This window comes from Bubalus kerabau, chromosome 8, assembly GCF_029407905.1.
Source record: "Bubalus kerabau isolate K-KA32 ecotype Philippines breed swamp buffalo chromosome 8, PCC_UOA_SB_1v2, whole genome shotgun sequence".
NCBI lineage: Eukaryota > Metazoa > Chordata > Mammalia > Artiodactyla > Bovidae > Bubalus > Bubalus kerabau.
This window is the reverse complement of record NC_073631.1, coordinates 76,655,355-76,683,281: the sequence shown is the minus strand read 5'-3', so window position 1 is coordinate 76,683,281 and position 27,927 is coordinate 76,655,355. Positions and strand designations below refer to the sequence as shown.

Sequence of the window (27,927 nt, the reverse complement as noted above, 5' to 3'; positions counted from 1 at the left end):
CACACGCCAGTAAAGTAATGCTCAAAATTCTCCAAGCCAGGCTTCAGCAATACATGAACCGTGAACTTCCAGTGCTCAAGCTAGTTTTAGAAAAGGCAGAGGAACCAGAGATCAAATTCCCAACATCCTCTGGATCATGGAAAAAGCAAGAGAGTTCCAGAAAAACATCTATTTCTGCTTTATTGATTATGCCAAAGCCTTTGACTGTGTGGATCACAATAAACTGTGGAAAATTCTGAAAGAGATGGGAATACCAGACCACCTGACCTGCCTCTGAGAAACCTGTATGCAGGTCAGGAAGCAACAGTTAGAACTGGACATGGAACAACACACTGGTTCCAAATAGGAAAAGGAGTACGTCAAGGCTGTGTATTGTCACCCTGCTTATTTAACTTATATGCAGAGTACATCATGAGAAACGCTGGGCTGGAAGAAGCACAAGCTGGAATCAAGATCCCCAGGAGAAATATCAATCACCTCAGATATGCAGATGACACCACCCTTATGGCAGAAAGTGAAGAGGAACTAAAAAGCCTCTTGATGAAAGTGAAAGAGGAGAATGAAAAAGTTGGCTTCAAGCTCAACATTCAGAAAACGAAGATCGTGGCATCTGGTCCCATCACTTCATGGGAAATAGCTGGGAAAACAGTGGAAAGAGTGGCTGACTTTATTTTTGGGGGCTCCAAAATCACTGCAGATGGTGATTGCAGCTATGAAATTAAAAGATGCTTACTCCTTGCTGCTGAATCACTTCAGCCGTGTCCAACTCTGTGCAACCCCATAGACGGCAGCCCACCAGGCTCCCCATCCCTGGGGTTCTCCAGGCAAGAACACTGGAGTGGGTTGCCATTTCCTTCTCCAATGCATGAAAGTGAAAAGTGAAACTGAAGTCACTCAGTTGTGTCCAACTCTTAGCGACCCCATGGACTGCAGCCTACCAGGCTCCTCCGCCCATGGGATTTTCCGGGCAAGAGAACTGGAGTGGGTTGCTATGCTTACTCCTTGGAAGGAAAGTTATGACCAACCTAGACAGCATATTCAAAAGCAGAGACATTACTTTGCCAACAAAGGTCCTTCTAGTCAAGGCTATGGTTTTTCCAGTGGTCATGTATGGATGTGAGAGTTGGACTGTGAAGAAAGCTGAGCGCTGAAGAATTGATGGTTTTGAACTGTGGTGTTGGAGAAGACTTTTGAGAGTCCCTTGGACTGAAAGGAGGTCCAACCAGTCCATCTTAAAGAAGATCAGTCCTGGGTGTTCATTGGAAGGACTGATGCTAAAGCTGAAACTCCAATACTTTGGCCACCTCACGTGAAGAGTTGACTCATTGGAAAAGACCCTGATGCTAGGAGGGATTGGAAGCAGGAGGAGAAGGGGATGACAGAGGATGAGATGGCTGAATGGCATCACTGACTCGATGGACGTGAGTTTAAGTGAACTCCAGGAGTTGGTGATGGACAGGGAGGCCTGGCGTGCTGCAATTCATGGGGTTGCATAGAGTCGTACTTGACTGGGTGACTGAACTGAACTGATTGTTGTCTTGGGAAAAGCAAAGGCAAAGAAAATAAAGTGAGGAGTGACAGTTAAGTGAAGTCTAAAGTCGTAATCCCACAGCATTGGTCATGCTTGATTAAAGAGATTTCCTAGTGAGTTGAGTCCTTCTGAGGATAACAATTGATTGGGGTCATTAATTATTTTTCTAAGTTTACATTAAAATTATTGTAACAGGCAGAATTCCATTGTGTCTATATTGTATTATCAGCTAGAGAATATATTCCAGAGAGTGTTTATAAAGCTTTGTCAGACCTTTAAAAACTATTAGATCACAGTTTGTTTGTTTGTTTTTCTATATAAGCAGATAGAAACAGGGCTTCACATAGTATATTAGGTTTCAACAAAGAATACATCTAGGTAACTTTTAAAGTCATATTTATTTTCAGGTTGAGGAAACAGCTTTATTTTGTAACACTAAAATTTTAAGAAATATTCTACGAAATTTCAGTCTTTAAATATATAATATAAATATATACAATAATAAATAAAATGTTAAATGCATTTTAAATTCAGCAATGTAAAATACAGCATATTTCCATATCATTTTGCTTCTGATTTTTGTTCTTTTATTTTGGTATGTTTTTTGTTAGAAATACATGACTAACACTCTTATACCATTATGCTTTTTATTGAAAAAAAAATATTATTGCATTGAACTACAGTCCAGGTAATTTACTCAATAACTAAAAAAGCTGCTTTGTATGTACAATAGTGCAAGTTACTTCACCACAGTATAATAAAAAATGTTTTGTACAGAGGATACAAAATAAAATTATTGGATTGTGTATGATATTGCTGGATTATTGTCCAGTTTAGTTACAAAGTAAATACTTTAAATAGAATTAAACTGAGAATTTGTTTTAAAAAGCTACATAACCAGTTTACATTATTAGCTATTTTATAATTTCTCACAAATGGAAGTGACAATTTCGGTTGGAAGAAAATAAATATATCTAGACGTTGACTGTTTTAAAATGTGGATGTGTTTTGAAAAACATTATTCTGAACAAACGTCAAGATCTTTAAAGACTAAAGAGTATATTTTTAAGAACACACAATCATATGCACACTCATATGTACACACACACACACACACACATTTTACAGATTCCAATTTGCCTGATTTATCTTTCTTTCCTATTCTCGCTATTTAAGAAAAGGGGGTGGGGTGCAAAAGGAGGCATTGACTTTGGGAAAGGATTTAAGAGAAGGATTGGGAGGTCTCCCTCTGATTCAAGACTGCATAAAATGAAAAAAAGACCCTTTGGCTTATCTTTCTAATATTGGCTTATTCTAAACCTAACTGATTCAGCCACTGTTTCCATTTTAATACAGCTTAATCCAAAGCAACACAGCAATCACCTTCAAATGTCTACATAATAGAAGTGGATAATGTTTTCGCTGGAATGAAATGATAACCTTTGAAAATCCTCTAGACCCAGGAAAATATACTTTAGAAGGAAATTTAGTTTCAGTCTGAGACACAAGGGCAGTCAACTGTTTTCCTAACTACTTGTGTGCATGTGGTCGCATACTTGTTTTTTAATACTTTAGTTTCTAATAAGAGGACATTTCTTTTCAGGCATTCATTCATTCAAGGAATCAAAATTAAAATTCTTCCTGACTCTTGCTGGTCCAGAGATAAGCACTAAGTCAGTTTTGCTCCTAAGTACATTAGCTACATACACTGATGTGTGAGATTTGTATTCTTTGGATCTGATACTCACATATATGTCTTCAGAATGTTTCAGAAAACCATCTTTCTGAAAAGTCATGGAAAAGTTTTTAGGGAAGATAGAAAAATATGCTACCGATTAGAAATGTTTGGCAATGTCATTTCACTATTTATTTTTTATATAAATTTATTTAATTGGAGTTTAATAACTTTACAATACTGTAGATGATCATTTCACTATTTAAATAGCAGTGAATTCTCCATACAGCCTGGGGAGGGCGCTAGACGTTTCATTTATGGACATCTAGAACACTGGGAATGGTACTCCACGAGGGAGAGCCATCTTCCCTATCTCCAGTTATTGATCCAAATGCTTGAAATACAAGTTTATAGATCAGCTTGAAAGTACTATGGTAAAATTCAGAAGCTGTGTTGCTGCCATTATTGGGAACTTGATAAGTAACCAAAAATTTCATGCATGAGGGAGATAGCCAGAGCTGGAAATATGATCCTGAGTAATTTTGCTTATTACATATTCTGTCTAATGGGAAGGCTGTATAGGATTAATTTCTTTGAATATATTTCTATTCAGAAATAACAGGGAGATTCCATTAAGTCCTGGCAGAAACTGAAGAAAAGGAGTCACTGTCAAAATCCATTTTCTATAAGTGAAATAGAAATTTCAGGGGATCATTCTATGAAATGTCTGCCTGAGTGAAAAATTCCTGGGAGCTTGGAATTTTCCAAACTACTCCCTATGTTCTAATTACTTCCTTTATTTTATAATATACATAAAAGTGAACTCAAAGGAAATATTGAAATATAGTTTTTTATAACCCACTCTAATTATTCTTGCTGAATATGACAGGGAATGAAAATGTAGATGAAGTTTTCCAAATTTACAGTTCTTTATACAAAGCACTTATTTTATTTAATGATCCCTTGAATCCAGTGAGGCTGGATTCCTTCTCAGTCTCCAAGAAATATATATTGATAGCTGTGTGCATGTATTTGTGTGTGTAAAGATTTTATAGTCTTTCTTAAAACATTTTCATTTTTAATTAAGCATTTATAACTTAAGACACACAAAAATTTGTCTCTATGATCCAAGTGTGAAAGAGTAATCCCATAAAGAGAATAATTCCATAAAAAACAAGTAGTAGGCATAAAAGGAAAGTCAACTGTTAAATAATTATGCAAGTGAAAGAAACAAAGTTGAAAATAAAATCTGTCACAGTGGAAATTATTTAAAAATAATCTATTTTATAATTCAATATATAATTAGAGTCTTTATTTAATTTTCTTCCAAAGTATGCTTCAAGTGAAAAAAAGAAAATTGAGCCCATAAACTAATTTGGGGGAAGTAAGAGAATGGCTCAGAATGTTCTCTAGAGCAGGAATATTTTGAGTATAATCAGATGAAAAAAATGTTAATTTAAAAAGAAGCCCTATGAATCAACATTTGGAAATTATACTAGAGAATAACTGGATATGTCATTGATCACAAGCAAAATTCTAGAAAAAGTATTCTGTAAAGCTCTAATTTTTTTTTTTTTTTTTTTTTGCTCATCCAAATATGCAAAAGTTCTTGAATATTTCAGGATGGAGATTTTTACAACTTTATATAAATAACTTAAATTGTTGAGTTATTCTTCATGTTGAGTCAACATCTACATTTTTGTAGTATTTACCATTTCTGCCTTAAAGATAATAAATATGATCTTCCATGTATACATTTCTGTGCTACCTTTTAGATATTTAAGTTAGAAAGTTATTCTCATATATTTCTTTTACAGCAAGTGTTCTTTTCTTTGCAGTGCACATATTGATTTCTTTATTTTTCATATGGCAATTTCCAGAGTCTGTTCTAAAAAGCATTAATTCCATGAAAGAGTGAGTGCACAGGCAAAAAAAAAAAAATCTGTTTTCACCACTTTTGGAAATTCAACATATTCTATCCTTCTCCTGGAAATGTCTAGTGCATGCTGCTTGTCAATTATTCTGAGATACACCAAAGTAAAGTAAAACTATTTAGCCCAATATTTCTCTAGAATATTTAAATATTTAACTTGTATTTAGTTAATAATTTTTGTTAATTCACAGAGCTGATGTTATTCATCAGTGTAAAAGCATAAAATTAATCTGATCTCTTAACTGGTCACATCTGCCACTTATGCATCCAATTCAGTTTGCCAACAACTCTCTTAAATTGTGTCCTGGAACAGCACAGAGTTTTCCACAAATGGTCTATTCTATCCAAGTTCCAAAAAAATAAAAAATCCTTAAAGAATAACAAGTGCTATTTTATACTACACAAAAATATTAATTCAAAGAGGATTAGAGACTTGAATGTAAGATTGGAAAACGTGCAACACCTTGAAGAAAACATTGTATGTAAATTTCTCGGCATAGGTCTTAACAATGATTTTTTTGGATATGACACCAAAACCTAAGGCAAATAAAAGGAAAAATAAACAGTTCATCAAACTAAAATTTTTCTTCACAGTAAAGGAAACCATTGACAAGTCTAACCTATTGAATTGGAGAAAATATTTGTAAGTCATATATCTGATAAGGTGTTAGCATTCAAAATATATAAAGAATTCATACAACTCAATAGCAAAATAAAGGTATTAAAAATGGGCAGAGGATCTGAACAAACAATTTTCAGAAGGTATACAGATAGCCAACATGTGTATGGAAAGACTTGCCACATCACTAATCATCAGAAATAAAAATAAAAACCACAATGAGATATCACCTCACATTTGTTAGAATGGCTGATATTTAAAAAGACAAGAGATCAAAGAGATGTAGAAAAGGGAACCCTCATACACCTATGGTGGGAATATAAATTGGTGTAGCCATTATGGAAAAGAGTATGGAAGCTCTTCAAAAAATTAAAAATAGAACTACCATATGATCTAGTAATTCTACCTCTAGGTATTTGAAAAAGCAACGTAAAAAACACTAATTTGAAAAGATGCATGCACTTCCATGTTCATAGCAGTATTATTTACAATAGCCAAGACATGGAAACACCCTAAATGTCCATTGATGGATGAATGGATAAGGAAATGTGATATATATATATATAAATGTGTGTGTGTGTGTGTGTATATATATATATATATATGTATACAATGGAATATTATTTATCAATAAAAAAGAATGAAATCTTGACATCTGCAACAACAGGGGTGAAACTAGAGGGCATTATACAAAGCAAAATCATTCAGAGAAAGTAAATACCATGTGATCATACTTACAAGTGAAATCTAAAAATCAAAACAAAGCAACAATCAACACACAAAAACCTTAAACTCGTGAATATAGAGAACAGATTGATGGTTGCCGGAGGCAGGGAAGTAGGGCTCAGAGGTTGTCAAAATGAAAGGGGTTTAAAAGTAAAAATTTCCAGTTATAAAGTGAATAAATCAAGGGTGTATAATGTACAGAACGGTGACTATAGTTAATAATACTGCATTGCATATGTGAAAGTAGCTAGGAGAGTGGATCTTGAAAGTACTCATGAGAAAAAATTTGTAATGATGTATGATGATGAATGGTAACTGGACTTATTATGATGACCATTTTGTAATAACAGCAAATAGCAAATGATTATGGTTTATACCTTAAGTTAATGTTATGTAAGTTATATATTAATAAAGATAGTCTTAAAAACATGAACCCCTTTTTACTAATTTTGTATAATTCCTATGATATAACCTAATATTTCATAACTTTTTGCAACTTCTTAAACATCATTGAATCATATGCAGCTTGAACCTACTAAATCCTTCATTTTATTGATGAACTAGAATTAGGCTCTGTCTCCCCAATAATCTACATGTACAAAGCTCTGTTAATTAAAGATAAATGTAGAATTTGCTATTTATTTATGCTAAATTTCTCCTTTCAAATTTTGTCCCATTTTTATCCTTTTGAATTTATTTCACATTGCATTGTGCATTCACTACATTCCTAGTCTTGGGTTTGTGTTTTCCTATTTGATAGACATGTCTTCCATGATTTTGTCCTTGTTTATAAAAGGTTGACTGTAACAGAGTACTACACAAAGACTTACAAGCAGTCTCTATAACCCTCTCTCAAATTTGAAATTAGTCCAGGTCTCAATATACCTTGTTTAACGAGCACATTTGTCATACAGGGCTGACTACAGTTCATAAGAATATTTATAAAATGTCTCTCTATAAAATACCCATACATTTTAATGTATTTCGCTCCCAGTCACTTCACCACATCTCTGGTGAACGTAACAAAGAAAAACTACGTGACTAACGAGATACTTAATTTTCTGTCTTCTTACCTGACTCAGCAACACGTGACAGAGATGATTATTCTCACTTCTTTGAGTCACTTTCTTTACTTGCCTGATAGGCACACACATTTTTCTGATTTTTTCCTATGAAACCTGGAAGTTCATCATGGTCTTGTTTTTATGGAAAAAAAAATTCTGAAAAAGAATTGGATATATGGTTCCTTCTACTTCCACTCTTAAAGTCAGAGTGACCTAGGGTTCAGTCTCTGAACCTCTTATCCATCCTACCTATTCCTGTTGGTATTATTCAGGGTAATGGCTTCAGACTCTTTCAATAAATTAATAATTTCAGAAATTATTTGTCCTTTTCACACCTCTACTCAAACTTTAGATTCTTATTACCAACTACCAGTGCAATGTTTCTACTTCAATATTTAAAGGGATCTCAGAATAGTTAAACTAATTATCCTCCTGCAGTGTTCTGCATTTCAGTTAACAGTAAATCCATCCTTCTAGTCGCTTGTACAAAAAGTATGATGTTACCTCTGATTTCTTTCTTTGTCTTATACTTTACAACCAATAGGAAGCACAGTTTCTCAGCCCTACATTTTACCTTTTCTCAATATTTCCACTAGACTAACACTGAGCAAGTCATTGCATTCTCTTGCCAGAAACACTCAAAAAATGAAAGTATTAGGCACTCAGTCATGTTCAACTCTTTGTGACTCCATGGACTGTAGACCTCCAGGCTCCTCCGTCCATGGTATTTTCCAGGCAAGAATACTGGAGTGGGTTGACATTTCCTTCTCCAGGGGATCTTCCTGACCTGCAATCTACTTATCGGTCTCTGTTCTCCAAATTCACTTCCCCAGCAACTATTCACAATGCAATAGCTGAATGAGCCTGGTAAAATCTAGTGAGAATCATGTTGCTCATCTGCTAAAATTATCCAATAGATTCTCATCTCACAGTAAAAGCCAGTCATTATAATGGTTGGTGTGATTCCCACATAATTTTGCTCCAAAATTACTTCTCTAACCTTATCTCCCATAATTCTCTGAAACCCTCTTTTCTAGTCACAGTGTTCTCATAGTTGAAGTTTGATGAGCACATGCAAAGAGTTGTTGAAACCTGATCTTAGCCTAGAATGCTCACTTCCTTCAGGTTATTGGTGAAATATCACTGTCACAGTACAGCTTCCTCTAACTAACCTACCTAAAATTGTATTTTAGCTACTACTCCTGACCAAGCATCTTTATTTACTTTCCCTATTTATTTTCCTCAGTAGTATTTATCACCATCTAGCATAGTATTATATTATTTTAGTTGTCTATTCTAGTTTTTATTTCTATAACTCAATTAGAATTAAATTACATTATGGTATTATTTTTAGTTTTGATTATTATTATACCCACAATAGTAAGATTACTGCCTAGCACATGGTTCTTAGTACATATTTGTTAAATAAGAAATAAAATAAAATGAATAAATGAGAAAAAATAATTTTGCTTTCATATTATTTGGTCTTAGTGTTAGACCACTCTAACTAGTTATTAACTCTAACTCTAACTGTTAGAGTTACTAGTGACTGTCTTTTAATTAAAGACTATCATTAAATATTCTGCTTAAGCAAATTTGGTATTGTAGTACAGAATGAAGCAGAGCAAAGGCTAAGAGTTTTGCCAAGAGAACACACTGGTCATAGCAAACACCCTCTTCCAACAACACAAGAGAAGACTTTACACATGGACATCACCAGATGGTCAATACCAAAATCAGATTGATTATATTCTTTGCAGCCAAAGATGGAGAAGCTGTACACAGCAAAAACAAGACTGGGAGCTGACTGTGGCTCAGATCATAAACTCCTTATTGCCAAATTCAGACTAAATTGAAGAAAGTAGGGAAAACCACTAGACCATTCAGGTATGACCAAAATCAAATCTCTTACAATTACACAGTGGAAGTGACAAATAGATTCAAGGGACTAGATTTGGTAGACATAGTGCCTGAAGAACTATGGATGGAGGTTCATAACATTGTACAGGAGATAGGGATCAAGACCATCCCCAAAAAAGAAATACAAAAAGAAAAATGGTTGTCTGAGAAGGCCTTACAAATAGCTGAGAAAAGAAGAGAAGCAAAAGGCAAAGAACAAAAAGAAAGACAAACCATTTGAATGCAGAGTTCCAAAGAATAGCAAGGAGAGATAAGAAAGCCTTCTTCAGTGATCAATGCAAAGAAATAGAGGAAAACAGTAGAATGGAAACACTAGAGATCTCTTCAAGAAAATTAGAGATACAAAGGGAATATTTCATGCAAAGATGGGCACAATAAAAGACAGAAATGGTATGGACCTAACAGAAGCAGAAGATATTAAGAAGAGGTGGCAAAAATACACAGAAGAACTATACAAAAAAGATCTTCATGACCAAGATAATCACGATGGTGTGATCGCTCACTTAGAGCCAGACATACTGGAATGTGAAGTCAAGTGGATCTTAGGAAGCATCACTATTAACAAAGCTAGTGGAGGTGATGGAATTCCAGTTGAGCTATTTCAAATCCTAAAAGATGATGCTATGAAAGTGCTGCACTCACTATGCCAGCAAATTTGGATAACTCAGCAGTGGCCACAGACTGGAAAAGGTCAGTCTTCATTCCAATCCCAAAGAAAGGCAATGCCAAAGAATGCTCACACTACTGCACAATTGCACTCATCTCACACACTAGTAGAGTAATGCTCAAAATTCTCTAAGCCAGGCTTCAACAGTACATGAACCATGAAATTCCAGAGATTCAAACTGGATTTAGAAAAGGCAGAGGAACCAGAGATCAAATTGCCAACATCTATTGGATCATTGAAAAAGCAAGAGAGTTCCAGAAGAACATCTACTTCTGCTTTACTGACTATGCCAAAGCCTTTGACTGTGTGGATCACAACAAACTGTGGAAAATTCTGAAAGAGATGGAAATACCAGACCACCTGACTTGCCTCCTGAGAACTTTGTGTGTGGTTCAGGAAGCAACAGTTAGAACTGGACATGGAACAACAGACTGGTTCCAAATAGGGAATGGAGTATATCAAGGCTATATATTGTCACCTTGCTTATTTATCTTTTACAAAGAGAACATCATGAGAAATGCTGGGCTGAATGCAGCACAAGCTGGTATCAAGATTCCTAGAAGAAATATCAATAACCTCAGATATGCACATGACACCACCCTTATGGCAGAAAGTGAAGAGGAACTAAAGATCCTCTTGATGAAAGTGAAAGAGAAGAGTAAAAAAGTTGGTTTAAAACTCAACATTCAGAAACCTAAGATCATGGCATCTGATCCCATCACTTCATGGCAAATAGATGGGGAAACAGTGGAAATAGTGACAGACTTTATTTTGGGCGGATATAAAATCACTGCTATACCACGTTGAAGGTCAGGAAGGGAGGCGGTGGGGATATAGCCCTCGTCCAATGTAAGGAGCAGTGGCTGTGCTTTGCTGGAGCAGCCGTGAAGAGATTCTCCACACCTAAGGTAAGAGAAATCCAAGTAAGACGGTAGGTGTTGCAAGAGGGCATCAGAAGGCAGACACACTGAAACCATACTCACAGAAAACTAGTCAATCTAATCACACTAGGACCAGAGTCTTGTCTAACTCAGTGAAACCAAGCCATGCCCGTGGGGCAACCCAAGATGGGCGGGTCATGGTGGAGAGATCTGACAGAATGTAGTCCACTGGAGAAGGGAATGGCAAATCACTTCAGTATTCTTGCCTTGAGAACCCCATGAACAGTACAAAATGGCAAAATGATAGGATACTGAAAGAGGAACTCCCCAGGTTAGTAGGTGCCCAATATGCTACTGGAGATCAATGGAGAAATAACTCCAGAAAGAATGAAGGAATGGAGCCAAAGCAAAAACAATACCCAGCTGTGGATGTGACTGGTGATAGAAGCAAGGTCCGATGCTGTAAAGAGCAATATTGCATAGGAACCTGGAATGTCAGGTCCATGAATCAAGGCAAATTGGAAGTGGTCAAACAAGAGATGGCAAGAGTGAATGTCAACATTCTAGGAATCAGTGAACTAAAATGGACTGGAATGGGTGAATTTAACTCAGATGACCATTATATCTACTACTGCGGGCAGGAATCCCTCAGAAGAAATGGAGTGGCCATCATGGTCCACAAAAGAGTCCGAAATGCAGTACTTGGATGCAATCTCAAAAACGACAGAATGATCTCTGTTCATTTCCAAGGCAAACCATACAATATCACAGTAATCCAAGTCTATGCCCCAACCAGTAATGCTGAAGAAGCTGAAGTTGAACGGTTCTATGAAAACCTAAAAGATCTTTTAGAACTAACATCCAAAAAAGATGTCCTTTTCATTATAGGGGACTGGAATGCAAAAATAGGAAGTCAAGAAACACCTGGAGTAACAGGCAAATTTGGTCTTGGAATACAGAATGAAGCAGGGCAAAGACTAATAGAGTTTTGCCAAGAAAATGCACGGATCATAACAAACACCCTCTTCCTACAACACAAGAAGACTCTATACATGGACATCACCAGATGGTCAACACCAAAATCAGACTGATTATATTCTTTGCAGCCAAAGATGGAGAAGCTCTATACAGTCAGCAAAAACAAGACCAGGAGCTGACTGTGGCTCAGATTATGAACTCCTTATTACCAAATTAAGACTTAAATTGAAAAAAGTAGGGAAAACCACTAGACCATACAGGTATGACCTAAATCAAATCCCTAATCTTATACAGTGGAAGTGAGAAATAGATTTAAGGGCCTAGATCTTATAGATAGAGTGCCTGATGAACTATGGAATGAGGTTCGTGACATTGTACAGGAGACAGGGATCAAGACTATCCCCATGGAAAAGAAATGCAAAAAAGCAAAATGGCTGTCTGGGGAGGCCTTACAAATAGCTGTGAAAAGAAGAGAAGTGAAAAGAAAAGGAGAAAAGGGACGATATAAGCCTCTGAATGCAGAGTTCCAAAGAATAGCAAGAAGAGATAAGAAAGCCTTCCTCAGTAATTAATGCAAAGAAATAGAGGAAAACAACAGAATGGGAAAGACTAGAGATCTCTTCATGAAAATCAGAGATACCAAGGGAATATTTCATGCAAAGATGGGCTCGATAAAGGACAGAAATGGTATGGACCCAACAGAAGCAGAAGATATTAAGAAGAGGTGGCAAGAATACACAGAGGAACTATACAAAAAAGATCTTCACAACCAAGATAATCACAATGGTGTGATCACTGACCTAGAGCCAGACATCGTGGAATGTGAAGTCAAGGGGGCCTTAGAAAGCATCACTATGAACAAAGCTAGTGGAGGTGATGGAATTCCAGTTGAGCTCTTCCAAATCCTGAAAGATGATGCTGTGCAAGTGCTGCACTCAATATGCCAGCAAATTTGGAAAACTCAGCAGTGGACACAGGACTGGAAAAGGTCAGTTTTCATTCCAATCCCAAAGAAAGGCAATGCCAAAGAATGCTCAAACTACCGCACAATTGCACTCATCTCAGACGCTAGTAAAGTAATGCTCAAAATTCTCCAAGCCAGGCTTCAGCAATATGTGAACCGTGAACTTCACGATGTTCAAGCTGGTTTTAGAAAAGGCAGAGGAACTGAGATTAAATTGCCAACATTCGCTGGATCATCGAAAAAGCAAGAGAGTTCCAGAAAGACATCTATTTCTGCTTTATTGACTATGCCAAAGTCTTTGACTATGTGGATCACAATAAACTGTGGAAAATTTTGAAAGAGATGGGAATACCAGTCCACCTGATCTGCCTTTTGAGAAATCTATATGCAGGTCATGAAGCAACAATGAGAACTGGACATGGAACAACAGACTGGTTCCAAATAGGAAAAGGTGTAGGTCAAGGCTGTATATTGTCACCCTGCTTATTTAACTTATATGCAGAGTACATCATGAGAAACGCTGGGCTGGAAGAAACACAAGCTGGAATCAAGATTGCCGGGACAAATATCAATAACCTCAGATATGCAGATGACACCACCCTTATGGCAGAAAATGAAGAGGAACTAAAAAGCCTCTTGATGAAAGTGAAAGTGGAGAATGAAAAAGTTGGCTTAAAGCTCAACAGTCAGAAAACGAAGATCATGGCATCTGGTCCCATCACTTCATGGCAAATAGATGGGGAAACAGTGTCAGTCTTTATTTGGGGGGTGCTCCAAAATCACTGCAGATGGTGATTGCAGCCATGAAATTAAAAGACACTTACTCCTTGCAAGGAAAGTTATGACCAACCTAGATAGCATATTCAAAAGCAGAGACAGTACTTTGCCAACAAAGGTTCGTCTAGTCAAGGCTATGGTTTTCCCTGTGGTCATGTATGGATGTGAGAGTTGGACTGTGAAGAAGGCTGAGCGCAGAAGAAGTGATGCTTTTGAACTGTGGTGTTGGAGAAGACTCTTGAGAGTCCCTTGGACTGCAAGGAGATCCAACCAGTCCATTCTAAAGGAGATCAGTCCTGGGTGTTCTTTGGAAGGAATGATGCTAAAGCTGTAATTCCAATACTTTGGCCACCTCATGCAAAGAGTTGACTCATTGGAAAAGATCCTGATGCTGGGAGGGATTGGGGGCAGGAGGCGAAGGGGACGACAGAGGATGAGATGGCTGAATGGCCTTACTGACTCAATGGACGTGAGTCTGGGTGAACTCCGGGAGTTGGTGATGGACAGGGAGGCCTGGCATGCTGCGATTCATGGGGTCACAAAGAGTTGGACAGGACTGAGCGACTGAACTGAACTGAAAATCACTGCAGATGGTGACTGCAGCCATGAAATTAAAAGACACTTGCTCCTTGGAAGAAAAGTTATGACCAACCTAGATAGCATATTAAAAATCAGAGACATTATTTTGCCAACAAAGGTCTGTTGAGTCAAACCTATGGTTTTTCCAATAGATAAGTATGGATGTGAGATTTGGAGTATAAAGAAAGCTGAGCACTAAAGAACTGATGCTTTTGAACTGTGGTGTTGGAGAAGACTCTTGAGAGTGTCTTGGACTGCAAGGAGATCCAACCAGTCCATCCTAAAGGAAATCAGTCCTGAATATTCATTGGAAGGACTGATGCTGAAGCTGAATCTCCAACATTTTGACCACCTAACGCGAACTGACTCATTTGAAAAGACCGTGATGCTTGGAAAGATTGAAGGTGGGAGGAGAAGGGGATGACAGAAGATGAGTTGGTTGGATGACATCACCGACTCAATGGACATGAGGTTAAGTAAACTCTGGAAGTTGGTGATGGATCCGGTAGCCTGGCGTGCTGCAGTCAATGAGGTCACAAAGAGTCAGACATGACTGAGCAACTGAACTGGCTGAACTAAATCACTAATAGCTACATTAAATATTCTTTCTTTTATTTAAGTAGAGATGCTTGTTCTAATTTCTCTTCTAGTCTGCTTATTTCCTCAAGAACAATTGTAATTATGAGACTTTCTTTAGGTAATTTTAATATTTTCTTTAAAATTCTCCTAAATGTGAAGATTCAAAGTCATCTTAAGTGGCCAGGAAATAATTTTCTCTGTATGACCCAAACTTCCTCTCCATGTTGGCTCTACAATTTCCACTTTAAATAACGTTTCTCCTAATAAGGAAAGCAAAACAAAATCAGATTAAAGTGACATTATTATTATTAGATCATCTCTTCATTCATCAAAATTAAAAAAGCAATTTGTTTTGATTTTCCTAATATTTGGGTTACCTAAGTGGTTTTAACTTGGTCTCTCTGTTCATTTTTGATTTATGACTATTGTCTTACTGTTTATGAATGTACAAGAATTTTTCTGTTACTCTGAATGTTTTTCTTATTCTGTTTATACTGGGATGTTTAAAGGACTACATTTTTCTTCTCATTGAAATCTTTTGTAATGGTAGATTTGCTCATGTATGCTACAACTTTTATAATTTCCTACCCAGAGTACAAGTTATCTTTTATTTAGATTGCAAAGTCTGTCTTCTCACCATCCAAGAGAGTAAGTATATCCAATGAATATTTTCATCATTGATAGTATAAGATAGTCATTTCCATGCCATCAATTCTTATCAGTCTACCCTTGTTAGTCAAAATTAAGTGCCCAAGTAGAAGTTCCCTGTTTTAACCTTTTGAGATATTAAATTGTCACCAAGACAATTATAAATATTAATCAGGTGCTGTCTTTTTCATGATAAGTCTCCTGATGAGTTCCTGTAATTATTCTGTCTTGGCTCTATGTCAACTTCATAATGTTTTAGGAAACAGTCATTCACTTTAGTTTTCTTTTTATGTGTTGGGTCATTTGTCATCTATTTTTTTAAAAATCATTTATGTTTATCAAAGGTCTTTCATAATAACTTTTATGGAGTTCCACACAAGTATAGAATTTTTTGCTATTTGATGATTTTTTTTCCATTTTTTCTGTTTCTTTTAGATAAAATAAGATTTTTCACTGCCATACTCCAGTCAAAACTTCCATCCCACAAGTTTCTGGTGGTATCTAGGAAACTATGTCACTTCTTTATACTAAAATTTTTTATTCAATTTATTCTCTATCTCTCCCTTACCAGCATCAATTATTGTTAGCAAGTGTTAAGGACTTAATCCTTCAACTTCATTTTTCCTCATCTGTACAGAGGAATGATAATATTGATCTCAAGATACATTTATGAAGATTAAATGAGATAATGAGGGTCTAGTGCTCAGCCTGACTCTCTTGATACACAGGAGAGTTTCTGTAAGGACAGCTCTCTTACCCGTGAAGCCAAGGCTGAGTAAGCCATCATTCTCATGTTTTAGTGATAGAGGAATTTGCATCATCATACACACAGTGGTGATGGCCGATTACCTCCAGTTTTGTTTAATTTGAATTGCTCTGAAACCTGTGCTTGTGGGAGCTATGTAGTCACACAAGTTTTCTATGCTTTTAAGAATATAAAACAATGAACTGAAGGGCCAGTAAGAAATATAGATGCAAGAAATGTAAATTCTGTGGATCAGAAAGTATTTTGAATGAATGTTTAAAATTGTTTGCAAAATTACAGGAATGGTGATTTTATTCATAATTCACTGTATTTTATTAGTTTCTAATAAAATTGAACAAAACACACCAAATACTTTAAAGTTTTCTCAATAAATATCAGGTAAAACTTTTGACATTGTTAAACCTTTACCTCTGTATGTAATTGATATACATATGTTGGCTGAACACAGATTTCTGAGAATAAAGAAAACTTAATATTTTAATCCCAATAATATTTGAAAGTTTGACCAATGTATTAAAATATTATTCATAGTATATTTTAGTTTTATTTTGCATAATCAAATACTAAAGATTGCAAATATGTGTTTTCTTATACAAAAATTAAATATTCTTAACTTTAGATATTGGTGATTCTTACAATTACAAAATTCTCTTAACATAGAAGTGTGTGAAATGAAGATAACTCAGTTTTCCACATAAACTCAGCCATACAATGTGGATAAGATTGTTTTGCATTGAAGAGTAATTTTTAATCTGAATTAGTTAGAAAATTTCTTGCCATCTCTCATTTCTTATGAAAATATGGTTTATATTGGTTGAAACAGATTACATTGATTGAAAGCTTAGTAAATAGTGAACCATAGGAACTATTTTTACCACATAATTAGTTTGTTTCACTGACCTTCTATTATTACCTGATGAATAAAAACAAATGTGCATTCATTCATTCATTCACTCACTCGTTCAATGAACACCTAGAAGATAGAGTATTACGTTCCATTTAATTTTTTTAATATTAATATGCCTAAATTTTTTGGTTTTTTTACATTACATGAGAACTCATCCAAAAATACTCCTCTGCCTTTCTATCAAATTACTTTGCTGCTGCTGCTAAGTCGCTTCAGTCGTGTCCGACTCTGTGCGACTCCATAGACAGCAGCCCACCAGGCTCCTCTGTCCCTGGGATTCTCCAGGCAAGAGTACCATTGCCTTCTCCGTCAAATGACTTTAAATTTGTCTAATTAATTTTAGCAAATTAAGAGATTCTTAAAATGCTTCTATTACAATATTGGCAATTCAGTTTACATTTCTATATTGGTCACATTTTGCATTGGGGTACCACTCTTTTAAATATAATAATAATCAGACCACTTTAAATACATCACTTTGTAGGTACTGACAATTTGTTTTATTTATCCAGAAGAAGGGCTTTTAGTTCAAGCGAGCTGACACATTTAAGGCCTCTTTCACTCCATTTAATGGTTGCATCTGACTGGAGCAAGAATGATGGCAAAGATCTTGACCTTGAAACACTGGTTGAATTAGAGGATTCAAGTGGATGATAGAAGTTGTAGCTGGGTTGAAGTGAGGGCCAAACAAGGTGGGGATAAATGCTGCAGGGGGCAAGGGCTGAAATGTTATGTGAGATGGGTGGAAGGGAGCAGTGGTGACTAAATGCAGGGGATGACCTGCTAAGAAAGTGGGGTGTGCAGGGATGATGGTTGGGGTCAAAGGTGAAAATGTGAATGGATTAAAACGTGGCTGGGAAAGAGGATGTAGATGAGCTATAGGAAGATGATTGCTATGGGCATTTATGGAAGCAGAAACAATATGCTGCAGGAATGTGTGGTGGATGGTGGTTATAGAAGCCTGCTGGTGACCTGGAACTGTCTGTACAGTGGAGGCCGAAGAAAAAGCGGTGGGCCCTGCAGCAGGCAAAACTCGAAGATGCTTTGATAGGAGCTGTTTCTGCATATGCTGCTGGGCTTGTAGCTGTAGGAGCTTATATTTATCTATTTCATCAGGAGAATATGTTATAGGCTGTTGAATTAATGGAGGAGAGAGAGATTTATGACACACTTCTAAGTCATCTGCTACTTTGTCATGCTTCTGCATAGTTCTGTCATAGTAAGAGTTTATATTCCCCTCTATCTGATTCATTTGCATGCTTCCATCCTGTAAGTCTAGATTCATATTGTTCTCTTTGGTCTCCATTGAATCAGTAATACCACTGTATCTGTTAGATGGAAAAGCACCAGGGAAACCATTTGGTACTGGGTCACAGCTTTGAAGAGAAGGTTGGACTTCACTAATTAATGATTTTGGATGTTCTTTTGTTGTTGGGTTCTTTTTCATGTTTGGTGAGTGAGATTCTGCTACTACATGAATTATACCTTTAGAAAAATGATTATCACAATCAGTGCCCACTAAAACAGTAAAATCATTTGTCGGGGAACTTTTGACTTTGTTTTTATCAATAGTTCTTTGCATCGCACTGCCTTTATCCTTTCTCCTTCTGCTTTTGTTTGGTGTTTTTTCAGGCAAAGGCAATGAAGGTCTGTTACAGCCTGGTGGCATAAATGGAATTACACATTGGATTTGTGAAAGAGTCTCTGATTCATTTTTACAGCTGTTTGATGAGATCTCAAACTGAATTGATTGTTCCTGACATTTCTTGGCTTGTACTCTTTCTAAAAGGCTTTTGGCTGTCAGGGAGGTCCTCTCTCCTTCTATAGGGTTCAACTCTGTGGTATCTGAAGGGCTTCTTGAACAGTTCCTTAGACGGTAGCTGATATTCCCAGAGTTACATTGCATGGGTTTTACTTTTCCCAGATCACAAATATGAGGGCTGTCCAAAGACTGTTGATTCATTTTACTTTTATTTAAGTAATACATTTTCTCTCTTGAGTGAGAGCCCAATCTGCTGTGCTGAGGTCCCTGGCAATTAGGTGGATTTTCACTGTTTCCAGCACAAGAAACCTGTGAGCTAAAATCACACTGGGTGATTCTTTTGGATTTTTGCCCTGAAAATTGTTGATTTTTGCCCAGTTTATGTTTTTCTCTGCAATAACCATAAGCATGTTTTGAATATTTTTCGTTTTTAATTGATTCCCACAATTTGCAGCTCCTGCCTCTCTCGGTTTCAGACTGTGGGCAGTCACTGTTTGCTAGCTCCTCAGACAAGCAGAGACAGCTGTGCTTTCGGCGTTTCCGTTTGTGCCTTTCAACTGAGTTACGCTCTCGTTTGCAAAAGTAGAGCAAATTACCTCTATCATGTCCACTGGACCCATGATTGGAATGAGAACTTCTCAAGCTGGATGTACTGACATGGGATGTGTCTGAAGGGCTAGAACATCTATTCAGCGACACCTTCGGAGAACTTATCTTATAACTTGCTCTTCCACATCCAGTAACCCCGCTGGTCATACTGATGTAGTTACTATTCAAAATTACACTGAAATCCTTCCCATGGTCACTGTGATCCCTTATTGTGCAAGGACTAGACTTCCAGGTGAACTGATTCACTTCTTCAACATCCAGATGAGGATCACAAGAAATCAGTTTATGTTTTTTCATCCTAGAGGTGCAAGGAGAAAAAGATAGGCCCTTATTTGCATCATTTAAAATTACCCTTTGACAGCTTTGCCAATGGGCCCTTGAAGGTTCTTGAAGTTCATTACCACCATTTTTATTGTTTCCTACACAATTCTTTAGAGAGATATCAAGGTAAGCAGGCACTTCAGGATTTTTCATTTCCAAATTGCTTGTACTAAAATTGCGTTCACTCATACTGGGCTCAGAATTGTTGCCTCCCAAATTATATTTCCTCTGGAAATTTTCCCAATCTGGATTAGCTATCTTCATCTTTGGTTTCAGAGACCGATTATCTTCTTGGATCAATTTTTGTTGGTCTTTAATTAAACCTGAGACTTGATTCTCCATTGTAGTCTTCATTTCTGAGGCCTCTTTCTGCAATTCTGTTTTTAAATCTTCTGGATCACGGCCATCCTTTGTGTTTCGAGAAAGCTTAAAATCAAAATATAATGGGTTGCAGCCATAAGAGATACAGGGCTCTGTTTTTGTAAAAAGAAGAAGTTCTGTTGGCCATTGGAGAGTGGTATGGCCATCCTTGCTTTTTACGTGGAGAAAAGGCAATGCTTTGGACTTCACCTCATGGGGATATGCTTCTCTTATAAAACTTTGTGCATTTCTGCTAACTCTTTCTGTTTTATCTAACGATTTTTCTCTCTTCTCTTTTCTGGAGTTGGGATTCAGATGAACTGAACTGCTTTGTTCGCTTGGCTCTATAGATGGAAACTCATCCAGACATCCAAACATCCTGGCATCACTATGCTTGTAAATGTTTGTTGGGCTAGAGGAAACATTGGCTTGGCATGAGTGACTAATGTGTTTTTCTGAAGTGTTCATCAATGTATTTCTAGTTTCCTTTGCTCTGCTTGAAGGAGTAAAATCCACATCTGAAAGATGAATGTTAGATTTACTGAATGAAGCATGAATGCCAATCGAATTTTCCAGCATTTCATCAACAAAGTCATTCTTGTCTTGCAAAATTTGAGAGTTTATGGGGAGGGTATTGTGTAAAATACTTTCCAGATGGTTTGATGAGATGTTTATATCTTTTTCCTTAGTGAGATGTGTATCTTCATTTGCAAACCTGCAACACATGCATTTCTCTGCAGTTGATTTTGTCTTATAGATGGGTGACTTGTTACAATCGTGGGTTTCTTCTGTGTTCTCACTGAAAACTGATGCTGAAGATTCTAATTTTAGATGCACTTTTTTGGAAAAAGAAAATGACACTCCAGTCCTTTGATTTGCATTACTGAGATCTGAGGATGTTTGTGGTACCCTATTTCCAAACAAACGACGTCGGTCTGTTTGCAACTGGTGTCGATTTGCTGTGGTGGACCACTGCTTATCGGCAATGCTTCTGGAGAGATTCTTTCCTTTAAGGAGAAGAGCATTCTTCATGCATGATACCTTTCTGCCATTCTTAACTGGGAAAATTCCTTGCTGAAATTGTTTTTCTATAGGTACTTTGGAGGCTTTGTATGCTGGTCCATTTTCAGAAACACTGCAAATAAAACAAATATTTAAATGATTAAGACATCAGATTTGAAATCTTATCTATATATGAACATTTCATAGTGTATGATGATGGGCTCTGATACTATTTTCTAACTACATCTATTGCAATATAACAATTTCACTGCATTTATGTAACTTAGTATCTCTATGTCTTATAGTAGCTATTTCTAAAATGCTTTGCTTAAGTCAGTTTTTTTGAAATTAGCAAAAAGCGATAGCAAGTGAATATCTTGTGCTAGTGCTGCTAAAGAAAATAAAGCATTGTATTTACATCACAATATGTCCCCCAGAGACTACTAATTCTTTGGAATATAGATTTAACCTTATTTTGCAAAGAGTTTTCCAATCACTGCCTTCACCTAAATAGGAAAAAAAATGGAACTGAAAGTCATTCACAAAGCATAAACATATCTCTTTTATTCACTTTTTTATTTATTTTTTTATGTTTTTTTTTTTTTTTCCTCCAAATGGTATGTCTATGGCCAAGTCACATGACTAGGCTCTGGCCTTGATTTCTTCTTTTTTTTTTTTTTTTAATTTTATTTTATTTTTAAACTTTACATAACTGTATTAGTTTTGCCAAATATCAAAATGAATCCGCCACAGGTATACATGTGTTCCCCATCCTGAACCCTCCTCCCTCCTCCCTCCCCATTCCATCCCTCTGGGTCGTCCCAGTGCACCAGCCCCAAGCATCCAGTATCGTGCATCGAACCTGGACTGGCAACTCGTTTCATACATGATATTTTACATGTTTCAATGCCATTCTCCCAAATCTTCCCACCCTCTCCCTCTCTCACAGAGTCCATAAGACTGTTTAAAGTTCAGTTCGGTTCAGTTGCTCAGTCATGTTCAACTCTTTGCGACCCCATGGATTGCAGCAGGCCAGGCATCCCTGTTCATCACCAACTCCCAGAGCTTCTCAAACTCATGTTCATTGAGTTGGTGATGCCAAGTTCAAGCACTATATAATTTTTGTTTCCTCAGTCTTAAAATCCCTTCATGTTTGTTTTCTTATGAAAAAGGGTGATTAGTTCTGTCTTTATGACTTGTCACTAATTTGATCAATTCTAAGAAAGTAACACACATTTTTACATGCCACCTCAATGTCTTCAATTAGTCTAAAACACTTTTTTTAGCTTCTTACTCATCATAATATTTTCCTTGTATCTTTTTTGCATTTATATGTTTTATCTTTTGACAGATTTTTAAAGATTATTCTTTTGAGCTTGACTAGCAATTCAATCAGAAACTGGAAAGGGTGATACATAAAATAGATGAAACTCTGTAGATTAAAATTTTCTCTAATATTCTGTGAAATATCTACTACAAAACAAATCTTATTGCAGGGGAAACAATACAAATTGCATAATTGTGAGCTGGCTTTGTTTTCCTTTTTCTTGCTTTGAGCTGACTTGCTTTCAGTTGCTTTGCTTGTTGGTTTTGAGCTGGCTTTCTTTTCCTTTTTTATTTTCCCTCCACATTTTTGGACATGCTTTATTGGCTTTTTCCTATTTTAGATTTTTACTTCATTTTTATACAGTCATTTATTGCTTGCGCAAATAGTACTAAAATAACAGATATCTTTTTCACATGTAGCATAACTTCTAATGGGGAGGAGTCCTTTCCTAGCCTTTGTTCTGACAAATTCTTTCTTATTGTTTTTACTTAACTATTTGATGAATTGCCATAGAACTCTGGTGTCATGACATTTTTTGTGTTCACCAAATTTCATTGCTTTCCTTCACTGTCTTTATATGTTTAATATTACAGAAACATATTTAATTAGCCTACTTTTATTCATATTGAAACAAATCCACTTGGGTATTTGCATGATTTTATAAACTTTCCTTTTTCTGTATACATAATATATTTTTATACTGATTTCAAACAATGAACTATGTATTGTACATAATTTACATGTATATATTTTATTATATATATATCGGAGAAGACAATGGCACCCCACTCCAGTACTCCTGCCTGGAAAATCCCATGGATGGAAGAGCCTGGTAGGCTGCAGTCCATGGGGCCGCTAGGAGTCGGACACGACTGAGTGACTTCACTTTCACTTTTCACTTTCATGCATTGGAGAAGGAAATGGCAACCCACTCCAGTGTTCTTGCCTGGAGAATCCCAGGGACGGGGGAGCCTGGTGGGCTGCCATCTCTGGGGTCACACAGAGTCAGACATGACTGAGGCAACTTAGCAGCAGCAGCATACATATACATATACAATGTGGGGCTTCCCTGATAGCTCATTTGGTAAAGAATCCACCTGCAATGCAGGATACCCCAGTTTGATTCCTAGGTTGGGAAGATTCGCTGGAGAAGGGCTAGGCTACCCACTCCAGTATTCTTGGGCTTCCCTGGTGGCTCAGGTGGTAAAGAATCTGCCTGCAATGCAGGAGACTTGGGTTTGATCCCTGGGTTGGGAAGATCCCCTGGAGAAGGGAAAGGTTACCCACTCCAGCATTCTGTCTGCAGAATTCCATGGGCTACAGTCCACAGGGTCACAAAGAGTTGGACACGACTGAGCAACTTTCACTTTCACACTCACATATACATAGCAGTTCAGTTCAGTCGCTCAGTAGTGTCTGACTCTTTGAGACTCCAGGAATCCCAGCACGCCAGGCCTCCCTGTCCATCACCAACTCCCGGAGTTCACCCAAACTCATGTCCATCGAGTTGGTGATGTCATCCAGCCATCTCATCCTCTGTCATCCCCTTCTCCTCCTGCCCCCAATCCCTCCCAGCATCCGAGTCTTTTCCAATGAGTCAACCTTCGCATGAGGTGGCCAAAGTATTGGAGTTTCAGCTTTAACATCAGTCCTTCCAATGAACACCCAGGACTGATCTCCTTTAGGATTGACTGGTTGGATCTCCTTGCAACACCACACTTCAAAAGTATCAATTCTTCAGCACTCAGATTTCTTCACAGTCCAACTCTCACATCCATACATGACCATTGGAAAAACCATAGTCTTGACTAGATGGACCTTTGTTGGCAAAGTAATGTCTCTGCTTTTGAATATGCTATCTAGGTTGGTCATAACTTTCCTTCCAAGGAGTAAGCGTCTTTTAATTTCATGGCTGCAATCACCATCTGCAGTGATTTTGGAGCCCAGAAAAATAAAGTCTGACACTGTTTCCACTGTTTCCCCATCTATTTGCCATGAAGTGATGGGACCAGATGCCATGATCTTCGTTTTCTGAATGTTGAGCTTTAAGCCAGCTTTTTCACTCTCCTCTTTCACTTTCATCAAGAGGGTCTTTAGTTCCTCTTCACTTTCTGCCATAAGGGTGGTGTCATCTGCATATCTGAGATTATTGATATTTATCCTGGCAATCTTGATTCCAGCTTGTGCTTCTTCCAGCCCAGCGTTTCTTATGATGTACTCTGCATATAAGTTAGAGAAACAGGGTGACAATATACAGCCTTGACGTACTCCTTTTCCTATTTGGAACCAGTCTGTTGTTCCATGTCCAGTTCTAACTGTTGCTTCCTGACCTGCATATAGATTTCTCAAGAGGCAGGTCAGGTGGTCTGGTATTCCCACCTCTTTCAAAATTTTCCACAGTTTATTGTAATCCACACAGTCAAAGGCTTTGGCCTAGTCAATAAAGTGGAAATAGATGTTTTTCTGGAACTCTCTTGCTTTTTTCCATGATCCAGTGGATGTTGGCAATTTGATCTCTGGTTCCTCTGCCTTTTCTAAAACCAGCTTGAACCCTGGAAGTTCATGGTTCATGTATTGCTGAAGCCTGGCTTGGAGAATTTTGAGCATTACTTTACTAGAGTGTGAGATGAGTGCAATTATTCGGTAGTTTGAGCATTATTTGGCATTGCCTTTCTTTGGGATTGGAATGAAAACTGACCTTTTCCAGTCCTATGGCCACTGCTGAGTTTTCCAAATTTGCTGGCATATTGAGTGCAGCACTTTCACAGCATCATCTTTCAGGATTTGAAACAGCTCTACTGGAATTCCCACCTCCACTAGCTTTGTTCATAGTGATGCATTCTAAGGCCAACTTTACTTCACATTCCAGGATGTCTGGCTCTAGGTGAGTGATCACACCATCGTGATTATCTGGGTCATGAAGCTCTTTTTTGTACAGTTCGTCTGTGTATTCTTGCCACTTCTTTTTAATATCTTCTGCTTCTGTTAGGTCCATACCATTTCTTTGCTTTATCAAGCCCATCTTTGCATGAAATGTTCCCTTGGTATCTCTAATTTTCTTGAAGAGATCTCTATTCTTTCCCATTCTTTTGTTTTATGTATATGTATTTTGGTATACTTAATACATACAAATAATTATGTGTATATCTCACTTTATCAAGCTATAGTTACAAACTGATTTCTTTTGGTTAATTTTTGCCAGCATTTCTGGGAACTTTCAATTCAACTTCTTCAGCTCAGATACATTTTCTTCTCTGATTTATCTGATTATTGCCCTTCCCTGTCCTAGTATCTTATCCTAGAATTTATACATTAAATTTATTTGCTCTCATGATATGCTTGGGTCTTATTACTTATATTAATACTCTAGTTGTTTTAGTCTCTTGTTCTAGTTCAGAAAAAGAATTTGCTTTTAATTTCTATTTTATGGATTCAATATTTTTCAATATCCAATCTGTTGTTTATTATATCCATATGGATTTTGTTTTACAAACAATAAATTTAGTCACCAGTTAATAATTTCAGATGGCTCTTTTTCCATGGATTAATAATGCCTGAAACTTTAGAGTTGTATTCTTGAATATTGTAGAAAACTAAATTTGGAAAAATTTTAAAGTGTCTGCTCCTTAAAGTAACTATTTCATAATGAAAACTTTTCTCTTATTCATCACATTGATCTCCTTTCTTGAATTATTCCATTATGATCTAGATACTGTACTATTTTTTATATTCTCTTTTTCCTTAATAATGGTTTTGCTTATTATTCTGGCACTGTTTTGTGCATTTTCTTTCTTTACTTTATGTTAGTCTAAATATTCTTTTCTATATTGCTGTTTCAGTTCACCCTTTATCTTTCTAATATGGGTAAAAGCTTCTTCCTTTTGTAGTATTCCAAATATGTTTAAACTTCTTTGCTCTTATATGTTACATTCTGCTCTTCTTGTCCTTATTCTGTTCTCACTTTACAATTCAATATACATTTATGATTATATTTTCACAATGTTAACATGTCATCCTTATTATTCATATCTATATCTTATATTTATGCTTTAAACTTTTTATCTCATTGCTTTATAAAATTTAATTTCCTATACCTTAAATCTAAGTTATTTTTATTACTTTTGAAGACTTTAGTTTTCTATCTCTGTGATATTTTAAACTTTATTATTTTAATTCAAGTTTATGCCTTGTGACATAATTAAAAGCTTAATCTTTGCTGTCATACTCCCATTTACAATTTCACTCTCTCCTCTAGAATAATTTTTAGTTTATTTCTGTATTTTTACCTAATTATTTTTATTTATAATTTTGAAATGACATTAGTTACCCTTTAGTTCTTATTAATGGATTGTCCATTTCACTTGGTAACTCAACACATGCATAATTTAATTCTCTCCTGGGCAAAAAGCACACTTTTCAAATAGGAAGCAAAGCATATCAAAATAACATGATTTCTTTAAGTGATGTAATTTCCTAATGTTCCACATTATCCAGCTCTTATATAAAGAATGTCATACTCTCAGAAGCAATCGTCACAACTTCTAAAATTTGAAAAAAAAAAAGTCCATATCAAGATGCATTAGACTTATACATAGTAGAAATTTATGAACAGAGTGAATCTCCTTCCTCTCCCAATAAGAGAATTAGTTTTACTGAAGAATCATGTTGTGTTGATCTACCTAAGAGGTCGCTAAGGTTGACTGCCCTTTATAAGATTCATTAACAATTTTCTGTCATCATTTCTTTTAATTAATCTTATTCAAATATTCTTACTACCTGTAAATTCACCTCTCATCTCCATAGGGTCATGGAAGAATTCTATTATCTATGTCATCTTATTCAGAAGCCCTCATTATGAAAACAAAGGACAAAGAAGGGTTATCTGAGGAGAAGTAACACAGATGACTTTTTTCCCTTGTCAATTCCATTGCCAAAATGAAAATATTTAATAATGCTATGAACAGACCTCCCTTAGAGCAAGCGGCTACTAATCTGAGAGAACAATTGTGTGGAGGGCAGATGGTGGGTAATAGAAAAAAAAAAAAAAAGAAGTAATTTTCCTAGTTCCAAGTTCTGGAAATTAAGAACAAGTATCTGGGAAGTTGAATACCTATCATTTCCTAACAATATGATCAGGTTGGGACCCAGAGAGCCTAACTACTCTATGGAAGAAAATGCCTAGTTTTGTTTTCATTTAGTTATTAAGATTTCCAAAGGCAGATCAACCCCAATAGAGTTTATCACTTATTTTAATTTTCAAGACACTTCCTAGATAACTCTGTATACTTAGAACTTTTAAATAAAAGCATCATCACCATCATTGTCCTCACCA

General features: G+C 36.4%; 1 protein-coding gene across 2 annotated transcripts in view; it reads right to left on the bottom strand.

Moving 5' to 3' along the window:
• Positions 1-16,613: 16,613 nt before the first annotated feature.
• The window catches only part of ZNF804B (zinc finger protein 804B), a 284,775-nt gene continuing 273,461 nt past the window's right edge, over positions 16,614-27,927 (bottom strand). For both annotated transcript variants that reach the window (XM_055590602.1, XM_055590603.1), the window contains one exon: positions 16,614-21,401. In XM_055590602.1, the coding sequence (XP_055446577.1) occupies positions 17,738-21,401 (3,664 nt within the window). In that variant the 3' untranslated portion in view covers positions 16,614-17,737. The remainder of the gene's footprint in view (positions 21,402-27,927) is intronic.